The 17,360-nt window shown below is 37.1% G+C and overlaps 1 protein-coding gene across 6 annotated transcripts in view; it reads right to left on the reverse strand.

Moving 5' to 3' along the window:
* The window catches only part of CARMIL1 (capping protein regulator and myosin 1 linker 1), a 193,922-nt gene that overhangs the window by 80,890 nt on the left and 95,672 nt on the right, over positions 1-17,360 (reverse strand). For all 6 annotated transcript variants that reach the window (XM_051609134.1, XM_051609132.1, XM_051609133.1 and 3 more), the window contains exons 10-16: positions 16,039-16,127; positions 11,993-12,087; positions 7,843-7,929; positions 4,099-4,202; positions 2,160-2,237; positions 1,960-2,036; positions 933-1,037 (exon numbers count right to left, since the gene is read on the reverse strand). In XM_051609134.1, the coding sequence (XP_051465094.1) occupies positions 933-1,037; positions 1,960-2,036; positions 2,160-2,237; positions 4,099-4,202; positions 7,843-7,929; positions 11,993-12,087; positions 16,039-16,127 (635 nt within the window). The remainder of the gene's footprint in view (positions 1-932; positions 1,038-1,959; positions 2,037-2,159; positions 2,238-4,098; positions 4,203-7,842; positions 7,930-11,992; positions 12,088-16,038; positions 16,128-17,360) is intronic.

Genomic DNA, 17,360 nt, shown 5'->3' on the forward strand with positions numbered 1-17,360 from the left:
CACGCATCTATATGTGTGTCCAGATTAGGATTTTGGAGGCGTGTTCCCCAAAATGGTTAGTGAACATGTCTAGATGTCTACCTCGGATAGGTTTATGTATGTTTTAATGCATATTAGCTAGCAAGCTGACACTCTGAAAAGAACCCTTTTTTTAATTTAGCCGAATAAACACAAGGATTCTGTCAGAATCACGTAATTGTTTATTAGACCTATCTATATAGACCTAGCTTGACTTTAAAAGGCACCTTTACATTTTGTGTTTGGACAGTTCAACACAGTTCAAACCCACACATGTCACAGGAAGGGTGACACACTGCTACACAGTTGCCCTCTGGCTGCATTAGGCTGCAAGAGAAGTTTCTCTCCACTGCTGGGTGGGCAATGGAAGTGTCAAATCCACATCACCAGAAAGAACCTCTAAGCCACAGGATGGCTGACATACAGCAAGGAGATGCATTACACTTAGCATTCCTAGAAGCTGCTGCCATTGTCTGTCCCCACAAAAGGAGGACACAGCTCTATGTAACAGCTTTCTCCTCCCAAGCATTGAAACAGGTCCAGTTTTACAAAGGCCAATGCAGCACTGCAGCCTCAAAGGAATGGCACTCATACAACTACATAATCCCATTTTATTGTGAAGCAAAAGGATCTGTTGGTAAGCCACAATGTAAAAATATATCACCAAAAATGTTGAGGAAAGCAAAACAGCTGTGACATTCCCACAGAACAAAATATGATTAATAGTCTCAACAGTGAGATTGAAACATTTCTTGAATGCATGATCATTAAGAAACTCACTCTTGCAATATCAATAATGTACAACGGAGAAAAAAAACAAACCAAAATCCTTTCATTTTTTATATGTGGCACTCACATAATAACAATGCAAACTAGGTTTTAGGCAACAGGAGAAAATGAAATTAAATTCTTACTTTAGAGGCTCAGGAGGGAGTTTAGTTCCTGAAAGATTAATCTGCTTCAACGCCAATGAGCTGCTGAAAAACTGTTTGAAGGAGGGAGGGACTTCTTTTCCTTTTCTGCAAGTAAACAAATTCATTAAGAAGTAGCATCTAGACACTCCTCAATTCAATAAACAGCAAATGCAAGCCATCAGAATTGTAATGATTGTTTACATGCTTAATTTGCTCTACCTTCAACACTCTGTAATCAGTAGCTCTCAATTAGCTTAGAAATATATTGTCATCAAAATGTTGATGCAACAACCAATTCTCAGCATTGCACTGCTGCACAGAAGCCATTACTATCTAGCTTCTGCTAGGTGAACTATGAAGGATGATCATTTAGGTTTGGTTAACAGTGAACATACTTCTACCTTACGAGCAGAAGAGCAAACAGGACATTACAAACGCCCTGAAATCGCCTTTTTACCACTAGAAATAATTATCCAGTGCTGTAGTAGCTGACCCTCAACAAGTTATCGTCTCTAATATGGACCCAAGACACCAAGTTGAAGAAAAAGGAAGCTAATGTTAGTATTTTCTATAAAGCAAGTGTTCTACAAAGTCAATGCTCAGTCTCAAAGACTTGCAAAGAGACTTCCTCTCAGAAGAGGACAAAAAAAGGAAATAAGCATTAGTAACCATCATCAATTAATGAAAAATAACAAACTTTAAAAAACAAGTTTAAGAGGAGTCAAGTCAGTCAGACATCAAAGCCTGATGTTGTGCTTCTTAGAGACAAAAGTTATATATAGACTTTCCAGTGCATCAATATCACAAAAAACATATTAGACAAGGTAGCTTATTTTACAGCCATCTAGCAAACAGCAGAAAGAAAATATTTTGCCTGGAATAAATAATACCTATTTCATAGAGAACTAAGATATCTAAGACTTCTATAGTCTTAGGTTTCTTCTTAAAAATAAAAGTGCAACATGACAGCAAGTAATTATAAAACAAAATATTGCAGGAGTTAGGAGTAATTACATTTAAACTGTACCTGTGAGAAAAGAGAGTCCTAGAGAGGTTAAGGACAGCTAGATGTTGAAGACAACCACGAAGGAGGGCTCCACTCACCTGGTTTAAAACAAAGATGATTGATTTTACTCTATATTAACACACAGAAGTACCTCAGGATACAAGGTGGGGTAATGTTTCCTTGTTACTTGAATTTCCACCCCCAAAAAAAAAATAAATTACCATATCTAGTGCACATTCCGTATTGGATAAATCCAGATGAACAAGAGCATTTGGCTGGGCCAAAAAATTGTACAGACTCTATAATTAATGGAGAAAAAAAAATTTTTGTTATTATTACAGCAATTACTGGATTGCTACTTCTCATTACATTTTAGGCTTTATTGTAAAACAGTACTACAAGAGCTGAGTCTGAAACATTTTTTCACCTAATCAATACAATCTGTTTCACTTTTGAAGGCTACAATTTTTAAAACAGAGGAGAAAATACAGTGTTCTGACTATATCTACCAAACATCTCTTAATACAAGAAGTCTTGAGTTACTCTTCAATTCATTTTCACAGCAATAGACAATTGATTTAGTTAGAAATACCTTGGAATGTCACTCAGATTGCTGTTACACTTCAGAAAGGTTAATTGATTTGTAAGTTTAAACCAGCCCCTTTAAGCACAAGGAAAGCAACTAATTTGTGTCTGAAGCCCATGGTCATTTCTTATTTTTAGCAGTGCATTAAAGGCGTAAGGGAGAATACACAGCAGGTGACAAGATCTCAATATTGATGGCTTCAGTACTGCATAGGATCTGTCACAAATTTTAGTGTATGTAAAACTTCCTACTATATGGTGCTTTATTTTGGGGTCTTTTTAGTCTCAAAGAACAACACAGAAAAAAAATGACCTAATTCACAGAAATGTAGAATGCTCAACTCCACATGAAATCCAGCCAAACAGGGCACGTTCAACATTCCTAAAATAGAACCATCTTTCTAAAAATTAGGTCATTTAGACCCTGTACCTACAGAGCAAGAAAGGTCCCTGCTTTAAAAATATCTGCACTTTGCTAGGGTTTCTTCCAATTGCTAAATAACAGGCTTTCCTTATTCCTTTTGGAAAGTTGTTCCATAGATTAAGAGACCTCAGTCTTAATACCATCTGTCTCCCTCTGAGTGGCTAAGAAAAGCCTCACTTTTTGTATTTTTATTTATTGTACTTTTGTTTTTTCTTTTTTTACATTATTTGCTATGTCATTCTGTTGTAAAAGTGTAATTCACCGTGTGTCTTTATTTACCATTTAACTCTTTGCTACCTTTTAAATTCTGTTTTCCCACTGAAACTTTCACCTCTTATGTCTGAAAAGAATATTTATATGAACATGCTTCTGAATCTGAAACTAGGAAGATTTGTCAAAATGTCTCAGAGTCACATCTGACTGCACTTTTAATTACAAGATTGGGTGTCTCTAGTGTTGCATATTTTAGATGCTCAATATTTAAAGCATTCAAAACTTATCTACACACAACTTTTGATGTAAGAGAAACACAGATGTAACAGTGAAAAAGTGAATACATACAAATTGAGAAAGAAGTGGATTTTGTTATGCAGAAAACTCAGCTGCACCTCTATGGCAACAATAAGCTGAACAAAGGAATTTAAAAAGTTCTTCAAAGCTTCAATAACAAGTGTAAAGGAGGTGCACAGATTTATTTATACAAACAAAAACACAGAAAACCAGAAATTTATTAGGTCTTTTGAAGTTAAAGTCAAAATAAATTGTTTCCAGTCTTCCAATGAAAAATTTATAATATACTTATCACTAAAAGGAAGTTGAGCTTTTTAAATTGTGTTTTGGTCACTTTCAAACAGAATTCAGGAAACATGGTAAGTCCACTGAAACAAGTGGCACACTGCAGTTTTCTCATCAGTACAAGGCAAGGACTAAAAGCATGAACTAAAATTATGTGGATTTGTTCAGTTGTGTGGAGCAGTTTAATCTTCTGACTATTTACTGAAGAGTAGAGATCAAAATGTTATTTTCTATCCCTGCTAGAAGTGCACTGAAATAAAGGCAAAAAAGGATCTAAACAAAATGGCTTTGTCCTTCTCTTAGAATTAATGAAAACATCCATCCATTAACTCATTAAATGAGAAGAAAGTGCTTACTGAGAGATCATCCCCACGGAGCGCGTTCCCTGAGAGGTCGAGATCGACAAGCGTGTTTGCGATCAGCGAGTTGGCACTCAGTGACTGGGAAAGGCTGTTCACCCCTGCCAAAGAAAAACATGTCAGTACTGAACTGTCTCCCCTAGACAAAACCAGCCCAGGCCCTGCCAATGCACAACTGCTGTGAACTCGGGCATACATGAATGCTACATGGCCTCCTGTTACTAACACTGTACTGCAGAGGAATACAGGTCAGCAGGCAGATCCAAGACCCTTCCCTGTCACAGCATGCCCAGTTTTGCCCAGACCACACTCCATCAGCTGCCCTGATGGAGCCACTATGTATTATAGGTCCTGGATCCAGGGAAGAAGTCTTTTTGTGAAGTCTGCAATGTCTTTAACAGTGCAATCCCATTTTGATTTTTAAAATGGAGTTTACTTCATGATGTCAAGACTGTGTCTCTCTGTAAACAATAATATTTAGATAAAAGTATCTGTGGAAGTAGATGAAAGCATCTGTGGAAGATCAAGTACATTAACAATTATAATTGCCAGAACTTCAAAAGCAACTGACGAGGCCTAGAAATTAAATATTTCAACTACATATTTGTCTGTCACTTTAGCAAAATAGTTAGTTAATTAAAGTATCCAGAGATGCGTAAAGACTCAATTCTTGATCAGAACAAATCCATATTTTCCACATTAAAATTCAAAAGCTCATATTGGGAACAAACTAGTCAGAGCTTTCTTTCTCTAAAATTCTTCAGCTTTTAAAAATAAAAATTAGGACATGGCTACTTGCAGCAAATTTAACTTTCATCTGAGGGTTCTGTAGCTTATCACCAAATCTTTACTTTAATGCAGACGGCTGTTGTTGCCTTCCAAGCAGTACATGCATGTTTTTCTTCCATGCATGTGTTTTCTAAGTGCCAGGCCAAAGCTATGAAGCAGGCAGGTGTTTTGATATTGCCCAATACTGGGCAACTTCTCAAAGCCACTGGTCAGTGAAAATGGACTGTCATTCAATTGACAGAACATGTCCATTCTTCAATTCTCAGCTAGAATGGAATGGATTTATCAGCACGGATGTGGAGGAAGCAGCTAGCAAGCCACCAGAGACCAAAATACCCCACACTTCAGTTCTTTAGTTTTCCAAACTTCCAAATATTAAGAAAGTCTTCCATGTTAGTAGTGTGGCTCTTGCTTTCAGGAGGCTTTTGATACTGAAAGGAATTGAAGCACAGTGACATCTTTGCCTTCTCCAAACTTTTTCATTCAGCGTAATTTTTCTTTTATCATAACATTGCACTGTTGAATCCACACCCTTTCTATAGAGGTAAACTGCAAATGAGTACTTTTGAAAGATCTAAAGCTCTCTTTAACTTCTCAAGCTCATAGTTCTGAATTCACTTTACTGTATCTTCTCAACATCATTTCTAAGCAACAAGAAGTAGAAATCAATATAATGTACTGTCACCAGCTCAGCATATACTAATGAGAATCAACTCTGGGAATTCAGGATTAGTGTCTGACTTTGGGTGAGAAGAGCATCTATCAATCAATCTGTGATGTTGTTGCTTGTTTCACATTTAGAAAGGGTCTACTGCCCAAAATCAGCTACATTACTGAAGGCAAACCATGCAAATGAAGGATTTTTGTAATTAGCCTTTGGCTTGGGCTCAGAAAAGCAAGCCCTACTTTTGAATGAGTATACTAGAACATTCCATTTAACCAGAAACTTCAAATCAATATTTTTTTGTTTGAACTTCACCCAATTCATGCTATACTCTAACAGTAATCTCACTTTCATTTGCAGACAATTTCTCATGCTCTTTTACCACTCTCAGGAGACTCAGAGTGTTAATAGCTCTCAGGAACTTTGAGGTAGAATATTTGAAGAAAGATCAGCTGGGAAGTTACCACCTGAACTTCACTTCTCAATCTTAGAAACTTCTCTTGAATAGAAAGTGCTTTTTAAATAAGGTCAAAACCAGTGAAGGATTGTACAAAATTTCTGAAATGGGAAGTCTCAAAATAATAAAAAGAAAGACTGGGGGAGAAAAAAAAAAGTTCCTTGGAGTGCACCGAATCCAAGATTCAAGGTCTCCTTTAGACTTTCCCAACAGAAAAAAATTACCGTATTCCCCTCTCAATACTGCAAGTTCAGAAATAGCTTCCCATGTTAAAACCAATTCAGCACTGCCTTCTTAAGTTATAGGAAAACTGGCTGAATCAGCTTTGCAGACAACTGAAGAAATGAAGCTCGGTTTCTTCAGGTCCAGAGACTTATTAGAACTCCAATTTTAAGACACTGCATATACTTTTTCAAGGAATTCTGAGGAGCTGCCATGGGACAATATTCAAGGTGACATGTTCCTCTATGGAGAATAGGTAGTAATTGCAATGCAGTCTGGACTAGTATTCACATGAGGTCAGTATTAGACATATTGGAATACATTTTCAGCTTTTGCTTAAAGATTGTCCTAAAAACTGTGTTTAAAACCTTCTGAATTCTTTTCATAACCTCAGAATTCATTTTTACTGACAAGAGTTTTGTGGATGTGCTTCATCAAGCTGGCATTCACTTTTTATGAAGATGGAAGCATAGCTAGAGTGTTCTCTTGACTCAGTGATCACAAGCACTTGATGAAATCATTCAGATCACATGAAGAAAAGTATGGGATAAATGAACACACCAGAACTGCACGAGTTTCTGTCAAATTCATGAGCATTTAATCTCAAGAGTACATGTGACGTTAGTCAAGATTCTTAGCCAATTCCTTGTCACCAAAAATGGAGTTAGCAGCTGAAAAAAACCAACCTCAGAGTTCAAGAACATCTTTTTAATGACAATCGCTATTGAATAAATTCAGTTTAGGGTTTATTATTTACTCAAGCAAAAGAAGAGCTTTTCAGAACACTGAAAAAACCAAAAAACGCCTCTCCCCGCTCATACTCCCCCAGGTCAACCTTTAAAGCTTCAGGGAACACAGAATCTGAACATCACAGAGTAATAATTAAAAGCATAAAAGAGCCTGGCTCCTATCTTTTATCAACTATTGTCCTTCATAGACTGTAACTCACTCAACTTTTCCAGGTCATCAAAATCTGTGAAAAAGCTAGAAGATGTCAGTGCATTTATTCTGTTTTCAACACCGATGTTCTATACAGGAAACCCTGGGTTTGTGCAGTCCTTTAAGAGGTCTATTATTTGTAAAACAGCAATGGAAAAAGCTCAAAGCTTCTCACTTTTATTTCAGTAATGCTATTGTTTTTAAAACATTTCAATTACAATATCAAATTGGAAATTTGTACATTATAAAACAAAGAAATCTTTACTCAGAACATAACACTTAACAGTCATTGTGTCACTACACTTGGTTTCACAAAATAATTGCGTGCAAAATGTTTGGGAAATTCCCTGCGCGTTTTTGCTTCAGACGTATTTTTGAAGTATATATGAAACACAATATTTATGCCAATTCTAAATTCAGTCTTTCCTTACAATATAGGTTCAAGCCCAAAGCTTACAAAAGTAAGAGTTTTTCAAAGCGCAGAAGGGGACACACAACCCAGCCCAATGTTCAGCAACCCAGGACAGCAAAAAAGCAGCTGCGCCACTAAGAATACACATGTAAATCAATTAGAGAATTAATTACTTTATCATCCGGTAAACAAAGGTATTATTAGGCTGGAAGCCAGAAAGTTTTTGAACATAAAAAGAGGTATATGTATAAAACACACCTTTAGGTGACAAGGAGGTTTTAGATAAATTTAAATGTTTCAGTCCCTTTGGGAGCTTGGCGAACTGGATGCTCAAAGATGACACACCTGTTGGGGGAATGAAGAGAAAAATCACGTTGGGGCAAACAATTTTATAGGAGGAACTGTGGGGGTAGGCCCAAAATTACTCTGTCTTTTTATAAGCATAAATCTTTGAAATGACAGATGCAGTCAAGATTTCTTCTTTGTTAATTACTGAATGGACAAGGAACTTTGTTGTTAACAATGAGTGAGTCACCTTAATTAGTTTAAAAGCTATACAATGCACATATACATTTGAGAAGGGGTCAAAGGGAAGATATTATACATGTCAAAGATTTCCCAAGTGCTGACTGTTTAAGTTTTATAGTTCAGCCAAAAAAAAAAATTACATAAGTTTTTTAAATAAACACAGCACAAAATAAACCTCAGCTATGATAGTTCACGTGAAACTTTCAACTATTTTTATTCTCTTTTAAAAGGAAGAGCTGTTGAGGCAAGAGAGGCAACCACATTCTCTAACTCTTCTCCTGAGGTAAAGCCTACAAACCTAAAACCTTCACCAAGCCATCCATGAGTGGAGCAAGCACATGGGCTTGAAAATGCTACAACCACTTGTGATCCCAAAAAAGTAAAAGTTCATTAAGATGCTGACAGGGACTAGACTACCCCAGCATAAATCCAATGAAATAAGAAAACAAAACAACACCAAAAAAACCCAACACTTTTCTTTAGAGCCCTTTCTCAGAGTATCCAAGTTCCACACTCAATAAACTTAATCCTCCCATTTAAGAGCAAGACTGAAATTAAATTAAGAGGGTTTATGCTAAATAACAATAGAACCAAACAATGAAACATTTATTAGAGGAATAAATCCAGACAGAGACTCCAGGCTTAACCTGAGGTGTGAAATATAGTCCTTTACAGTTAACTTAGTGAGAAAAGGGAAAAGAGAAAGGGGGTAAAGCCTTTCACTTGTTTTAAAACAGAGTAAATGAAAAAGGTGATAACCCTTTTCCACATTTTCAGACAGGAAACAGTCTGCTAGTATGTCACATACACGTTTATTCTGCTTTGATCATGTTTTACTTATCATTGATAATGAAAGAGCAGCTATTTTGTAGAATTTATTAAGAGGTTTATGTAATGCTCTCAGTACAAGCACGTTGCGAATGCTGGTGAGAGATGCAGTGTCCATGCAGCTCAAACCAACATACTGTATTTTACTTATACTGCAAAAATACTAGACTGATTATACCTTTGCATAATTTGTTGTAAAACACTATGTTAACTGGATGTCTTCACCAACTTTCAGCAAGAATGGATCAAGTCATAATAGGATTTTCTTTCATAGCCCTACTATTAAAAAATTGTTTTAGCTCCTCTGATGTAGGAGGTTCAAACTATCTTAAGCAGGCCTCACAATTCATATTCTGTAATTGACTGTCCACTTTTACTGAGCTAGTTTAGTCCAAATATATACTTTCAAAATCAAGGTAGATTTGTGCTGTCAGGAGAAATAGGAGTACAATCCAAATCATTAAGGATATCACAAATATAATTTTCATTGTGAAGCATTTTGGGTAAGAAGGGCAGCAAATAATTTTACCTCTCCATCTTTGTATTAGCTAATGATATACAGGACACTTATCACTCTGAGCTGAACAATTATCAGCATTTTACAAGACACAGGAAGCAGGTGAAGGAAAAGTCCTTCTGGTTACTCAGGCCCTTGAACACTCTTTAAGTCACCCATTCTTGCTAACCTCATAAAAGAGACAAGAGCTCTAAAGGCAGAAGTAAAGTTAATTGCAACCAGGCACAAAGCTTTGAATTTGAGTATTTTTAGGCTTCAGTATTCAGGTTTGCATTATTTTTAACAACAGATGAGATTAAATTCTGATCTTTGCTTCAGCATGGCTAGATTTTAAAGCCAAGACTGATAATAAACTTTCCAGGTGTTAGTCTCATAAATATTGACAGTATCATAAAGAAAAGTCAATCATTAATTAAGAGACTGGTCTCAGTGTTGCATCACTACATATAAACACTGCCTTGTGTTTGAACTGAAGCTAGGTCCTATGCCTTAGTGAAAATAAATGCACTTGTTATGTTATGGGCATACAGTTACATTAATGTAATAATATAATGTTTTTATTTATTTGTGCTCAATAATACATAATAACTTACGGTAGGGTTTTTGTGCAAACAAGGCACAATGATACATTAATCCCCATAATACACACAACTCTGTTATTTCCCTTATAATCACAAGTCGATCTGGTTAAAGTTCCAGTTCCTGCAAAGGTGATTTTTCAAGAGATAGTTTCTGACATCTCTACATTTACAAGAATCTCTGTTATTCCAGCTTTTATCTATGAAATGTTTGCTGCTCCTTCAGCTTAATAAAGTCAGATCCACTTTGCATTCAGTGAATATCAGAACACAGGACACATAAATCTTTCTTAAACTGAAAAGATGCATATTTGCACATTGCAATTATAGTTAATTTCTCTTTAAGTATTCATATAACCTATGTAACTCTCTAACAGAAAGGTCAAATCTTAATTGTGTATGTGACAGGAGAGACTGAGATAATGAAAAAACCTAAATTTCTCCAAGTTCTAGTTTTTGCATTTCCCTTCTATCTTGTACATGGATACCATAGAATGCTTTGAATCTATAGGTTAGTTGCAAAGAAAGTACCCACACTGATATATGTTTAAAAAAAAAAAAATCATGTGCACCGTAGAATATCTACCAAATGGTTTGGTCATTTGTTTTGCTTTCAAGAAAAAAAAAAAAATTCTTTTTAAAAAAACCTTTCATATAAGACAATGTAAATACACTTCTTCAAAAGCTGAATCAACAATGTGACAGCCTTTTTTCCATCTTAGAACAGAATTTTTTGCATGATGTAGTTAGGCCTATGGCACATTGTAATAATAATGTTCTTCAGCAAAACACTGGCTTTCATGTGATACAAATTCTTAAGGAGGCCAAGCATAAGTCAGGAGGCAATCAGATGAGTTATAGCAATTCACGTGAACAATTTCAAATAAGAACTACTCTGAATAGGTTAAAAACAAAAGTATTTTCATACTTAAGGAACAGTAATACAAGAGAGGAAAGGAGAAAAACCCTTCCCATCTTTTTTTTCTCACTGATCCAGCAAGCAAGGAGAAACACCTACAAAGTTCTGTCTTAACAACATTCTGGGTCAGTCACGTTGTAATCAAAAGGAACAGTTTTTCGTTTTTGAATCATGACAGCAAAGAGACTGGAAATATCCCCAAAACAAAACAAGTAAAACAAGAAAACATTCACTGTATAAAATTCTTATTTTTCTTCTGGCCCAACAGGAGCACGAGATAGTCTGATCCCAGAACACTGTGTGCCTGGAATGAATTAAGTGAAACAAACAGAAATCTCACATGGGCAGTGCTGAAGGGTCACAACTCCAGACTGAAAGAATGTAACCTTATTTTAAAAATAAATGCCTCTTGGGTGACAAGAGAATAGACATGGGAGGGGAATTACTTGACTTGATATGTACTGAAATCATGCCTAGCAGTGCCCAGTCTGAGAAAAGCTGATCTGTTCAGCTTGATTTTCCATCTTTGCCCCATAAGGATGCCAGTTATGCCAGCATCACTGAATATCTCCAAGTACTGGCAACACTATGAACTGGCACAATGCTGAAAAAAGGAGTAGTTTCAATACTGGAAATAAGTACTGAATTACGACTGAAATAAAACCACAAAACAATCAGGAAAATACAATCCAAGCAACAAACTTGCGTCATGTTTCATCTTTCAACTGATTACATTGCCCTTAAAAATGCACATCACTTTAGTTACTCTATAGTCCATAACAGTCACTGTGCTCTATGAAAATGTAATGAAATCTAATGAAACCCATGGCTGGTTTAAGACACCTGAGTATTTCTCAACAAGCTAGTGGATACACATAAATCAGAAAGAACAGCAATTCTCAGTCACTTGTGAAAAACAGATACTTGCAATAGCATCACACACAGAACAATAACCTATTATTCAGGCAAAACTGAACAGAGCAGCAGCAATCCTCCTATTACATCTGTCAAAAGACAAAAGCATAAATGTTACAGTACCTCTATCTTCAAGTGGATTGCTAGCAAGGTTGATCGTATGGAGTCCTGAGTTGGGATTATGGGCTAGGGCACTGGCTAGCTTTTGTGCAAAATCTCTGCAAGAAAAGAAGAGAGAGGAAGAAAGATTCCTGTTATCTCCTGTATCAACAGCACATTAAGAGCCATAAAAATGTCGAGGGATAACTAGACAAAAGTGGCTTATCCTACTGCAGACCAGTAACTGATTCTTCACAGTTTTAAGCAATGCTTGTCTGGCTAATTTGCTATCTTTCAAAGCAGGTTATTTTAGTATTTATTTATTTATTCTGTGACCTAAGAGACTCAAGAGAACTCAGTCAAAGCTCAAATGGCTTTTGATAAAGATCTGAAGATATAAATTAGAAGTTGCACAGAATAACATACAACTCAAGCACACCTTTCATCTCTGCCATGCCATGCAAAGGTGAGATACATACATCAACTTGCATACCACTACCTCCTCACTAGCAGCGTGTCTCAAGAGAGATGGTGGTGTGTCAGTTCTATAATGCTCACAACAGCCAGGCAAGGCAGCACAGACAGCTTTGGACTAACTCTAACCAGCTATGGTAGGTAGCTGTGAGTAGCATGACCTACCTCTGCTTCAAATTCACTTGAGAGGCAAGGGAACGTAGCCCCATCTTCAGGGCATTTTGCTGCAGCTGGACTACGACCACCCACAACATTAAGTTCTAAGCTAGCTTGGCTCTTCCTACTTGATCACACTGTCAGACTCAGATGGAGACATGCTCCTTGCATTAAGTCACAAGCCTGTTGGCTGTTACCAGCTCTAAGACAAATCCTCTGTCCTTGTACCTACCAGGAAGCTTTCAGGTATTAAAGGACTGGCCTACTGTGTGCTTTTGCTAAACTGAGATCATCATTTCAATGTTCTTACTTCATCTAAGTTACATACTAAGGTAGAAATAAAAAATATCCCTCAAGCTTCCTTCACAGAGCTTGTCTCCCTCTCTCTGTGCTTTGAAGTGTCTTACCTTCTGTAGGCCAGAGGTGGAGAACTACCAGCTATGTTGCTAGAAGTGTGCTAATTAACACTACCCATTTTCCTCAGGACAGGTCCTGCCTACCATGAAAATCATAGGCCTGAGTGCTGAGAGCAGCAATCTCTAGCAAAGAGTGGAGACTGGACAGCAAGAGTCTCAATAGCTTTTGGTTATCTGTTGTTGCAAGGTCTGTTTGAGTATAGACGCTCCAGGCAAGTTTACTTTCCCTCTGAAACCCTATGTTCTTAGATGGATTCTAGGGGTAGAACAGGTTCCAGTACTGCAAATGGATGATGATGGGCTGCCTTTAGGAAAAGAGTATTCTCTTCCTAAGATACAAGCAGCATGTGAATACAGTCAACAAATAACATTCTGGGCTGGAATCCGTGCCACCTGACAAGCCTCAGGGTATGCTGCTTTGCTACCAGCTGCTGCTGCAAAAACTACATATCTTCTCTAAGTCCTCAGTTACACTTGCCAACAGTCTGTGGATACCCTCCAGCATTTCAAATGGTACTAGATGCCAGTGCTTAGGCAGCTGAATCAAGCTCCTCATGTCCAGCCAAGAAAAATGAGGTTTTGAGTTAAAAAACACACACAAAAAAACTTTTCTTCATTTTGAGTTTCCTCCTCTTCCTTTATCCCTAACGGATTCTTGTCATTTCAGTGTTCTGTCTAGACCTCCAGGCTTGTTTACAAATTCTCCTACTGCTCTCACCACAAATATAGGCAGGATTACCAGAACTTTTTGGATGACTGGTGTGCATGTGAACTACTTAGCAGAGGCAGAGTAAATCAACTGACACCAGAAACCACTGGACTACCCATGTAGGGCACATGGGGATCCAAGACTTATTTTGGAAAAAACTAATAAAACTTCCACTCCCTGTGCAGCCTCTATTATAAATGGAGACATCTGGGTCTTGCCCTCCTTTGCCCACTTTTCAGAACGGGGCTGCAGAGGATGGAAAGCAGCAGGGACATTGTGTCCACTGGTTTTCAAAGAGTGCAACAAATAGATCATTTTCACCAGCTCCTGCAAGCAGACTGAAAACTCCATCTTGCAGTTTCATAGAAATTCCTATTCTGGTTGCCACATATTGCCCCATTCCTCTAAAACACCTTAGGGATGTAACTCTTTTTTCAAACTCATTTGCTCAGGTCATCCTGAACTACTCTCCTTTACCTGAAATCTGGATATCACCTACCTTAGCATCCTAACACTAGCCAAGACATGTTTGCTTTATGCCTTAAAGCCATGCAAAATAATCCAGACTGCACCCTTTAACATCAGTTAAAGAAATTACAATGGAGATAAAATTTTAAAAAGCATCTAAACTGTCATAAATCTTATCAGACAGTTTCATTTGACAACCTGTTTCCCCAACAGCAAGTCCACACTTCCCTAGTCTTACGTCCTTACAAATACTATGGCACAAAAGTTTGCTGTCTCATCAGCTGGGAAGATGACAAGTGTTTATGAGGCCACGTCCCAAACTAAATCACAGAATTGAGTGGCTGAAACTAGAAAAGAATGCAATCATCTTAAACTGACACTGCTGCAGGACAAAATATGCTCTTGCAGCTGCTCAGGTTACTTCTCCAAGCATTACTCCTGGTAGCTCTTCCTTAACCCTGGTATGGCGGTCTGTCACAATTCATTAAAAATGACTGGTCTGTGAGCTCTGTGAAGATACCCAATAACAACAGGATTTCCTCCTAGCAAGCAGATATGATAACTGGGAAAACTGAACAAATGCATCCTTGACAAAAACAGACAGACAATGCTGATGAGAGCAGATATACACCAAGGCAAAATGCCAAACGCTGTTCATCTAGATGGAGACATGAAAACCAAAGTCCCAGGTCGATTAGCTGTCAAGTCCCGTTAAAACTGAAACCAGTTAATCCAACTGCAATAAGTTAAGGCAGGCAATGTCCGAAGGTAGTCAATAAAGCTTTTTCTATTCATGATTATCACTGCATTTCATAGCACTTATTGCAAGAAACACGAGATTAAAATCAGGTGCCTATGTTTGAAATGACGGCTATTAACAGGAGGGCACTCACAATCAGAAGGTCTGGGTGTAATTTCAAACTCCACCTCAAGTTTCCTCAGTCATTTAGGCAATTTTTTTTTAAGGTATTTCAATGCAAAACTCATTTTCAAAATGGGAGAAAGATCCAAACAATGGAAGAGGAGACAATATAAGACACACCAACTATTTTCTCTGTGCTTGTTTCCCTTCTTTATTTTTAATTCAGTATAGTGTTCTTCTCCCACCACTGTCTTTTTCTTTTTAACATAAATATTCATTAACGGTAGACTTTTTTGTCTACATGGTCTTAGATGATACTCTTGACACTAAAACAAGCTACAAAAACTGGGCTAGTTTGTACCTTGACTTTTGCTTCTATTTCCTGTGATGAGAAAAAAAGGCAAATATCTAGTAAATACAATTTCCTGTATTCAAAACATTTGCAAGGATTAAATTGTATGGCTTACTTCTATGCACCTTTCTTTTAAGGCTATGGCAAGACATTAAACTTAATTATATATTTTCTTGCTTTAAAAAGTTGCTAATTGCAATCCACAATAAAATAAAACCAGTTCTCTTGGGAAAGAAGCTATAACCTGTTATGTGAGATCAAATACTATGCTTTTTCAACAAAACCTCAAACATTGATTTTAAATGATAAAAAGGTGTTCATACTTCTACTGGCAACCATATCTGGTGAGGAACAGTGTGAGCTGATTCAGGGGCTTATGCCCTTATCCAATCAATTTTGCTCCACTTAACTCTCCAGGCAGAATCTTAAAACCCAACAATTTAAAGAGATTTATTGGATAAAAGGAACCTCTGAAAAAACCTGGTGATAAGCTTGTGACTACAGGCTCCTCAGAACAAGATAGACATCGAGCACAAACCTTTTTTTAATGCTTATTCCAGCTAACACACATCACACATCCTTTTTGTTGGGAATAAGCAGTAACTAATGTGACATTTCAAAGGAATTACTTACGTTCTAAGCCCGGCATTCTCTAATACCAGTTCTTCCAGTCGATTGGACCTACTCACCACTCGTAGTATCTGCTCACAGACATCAGCGGACTGCCACAAAAAAAGACAGAACAGCGTTGAAGAACACAAACATGGAAAAGATGGTTATTGAGATATAAGCTGTACATTGTAATGGGATCCAGGCCATGATCATCATCTTGTCGTATATAAATAGTAAGAAAAAATACCAGAAACATCCCAAAGAGTGTCAGGTGGCAACACAGGATTTCTGGAAAAGACTCAATGAAGCAAGAGGCAGACTGAAAAAAAGCCATCTTGAACCAGGCCATCTAATCACAGGGTGCAGAATTTTTACAATTATAATAAAGAACCCAATACTTGTGATTTAGAAAAAAACACTCAATTTTTAAATAAATCTTGTTCATATGCATGCTAATCCTTCAAAAGAAAGTGGTAACTAGTGCAAAGAACAAAGCTCGAGAGCAAAAGCGCTCTAGCTACAGGTCCTCCAAAGACTGCTAAGGACTAGGGTTTAAGGGCCAGTGTATTTCAGTATGAATTCTCCCAACCTGCAGAGTAAATCCCATCTCACGATCTTACCATTGTTAGATTCTAGAATTTGCACAGACATTTGCAAGCACCCTGAACAAAACATTATAACAAAAGAGTTTGCTTGCTGTGCTCAAACAGAGAAATAAAATCCTAATGATCCAAAAGCCATACAGTGAAATCTGTACCTCATCACCTTTTATTACAATCTTTAATTTTGCTTCTGGATTTAACTTTTTATTCTCAGCACATATTAGACAAAGTTCATGTTAAGTCCAAAGCTGAATCTCAGTCATGATCCTGAAGTATTGAAACTACTGTGTTATCTGTCTTTAAAAAACATGACATTCATACCTGGGACATCTGTCTTACTAATGAGTCTGACATTTTCTAGTTGTTTTTGTTTGTTTGTTTGTTTTTGTTTTTGTTTTGTTATTGTTGTTGCTTTTTAAAATTTTATTTTAAACTCCTAGAAAGAAATCTCCTAGAAAGATGCACCACATACACAAAATCTTACTAATCCTTTCCACAGTAAAGGTCACAATTTTTTTCTGAAGATTGTTAAACTCAGCCAACTCTAACTTTGCCTTCCATACTTTCATAATTCAGAACATTATCAGAATGCTACTACAGCACTGTGAATGCAAGTGGAAAGCTTCATGCATATAGTATAAAACCACTGTGGACAGTCTATCAAACACAAACTCATGAAGCACAATGAATTCAGTGGCCTCCGGATATGTCTGACCTCATACTGACCCTTAGCAGTGTTCC

This window comes from Apus apus, chromosome 2, assembly GCF_020740795.1.
Source record: "Apus apus isolate bApuApu2 chromosome 2, bApuApu2.pri.cur, whole genome shotgun sequence".
Classification (NCBI taxonomy): Eukaryota; Metazoa; Chordata; class Aves; order Apodiformes; family Apodidae; genus Apus; species Apus apus.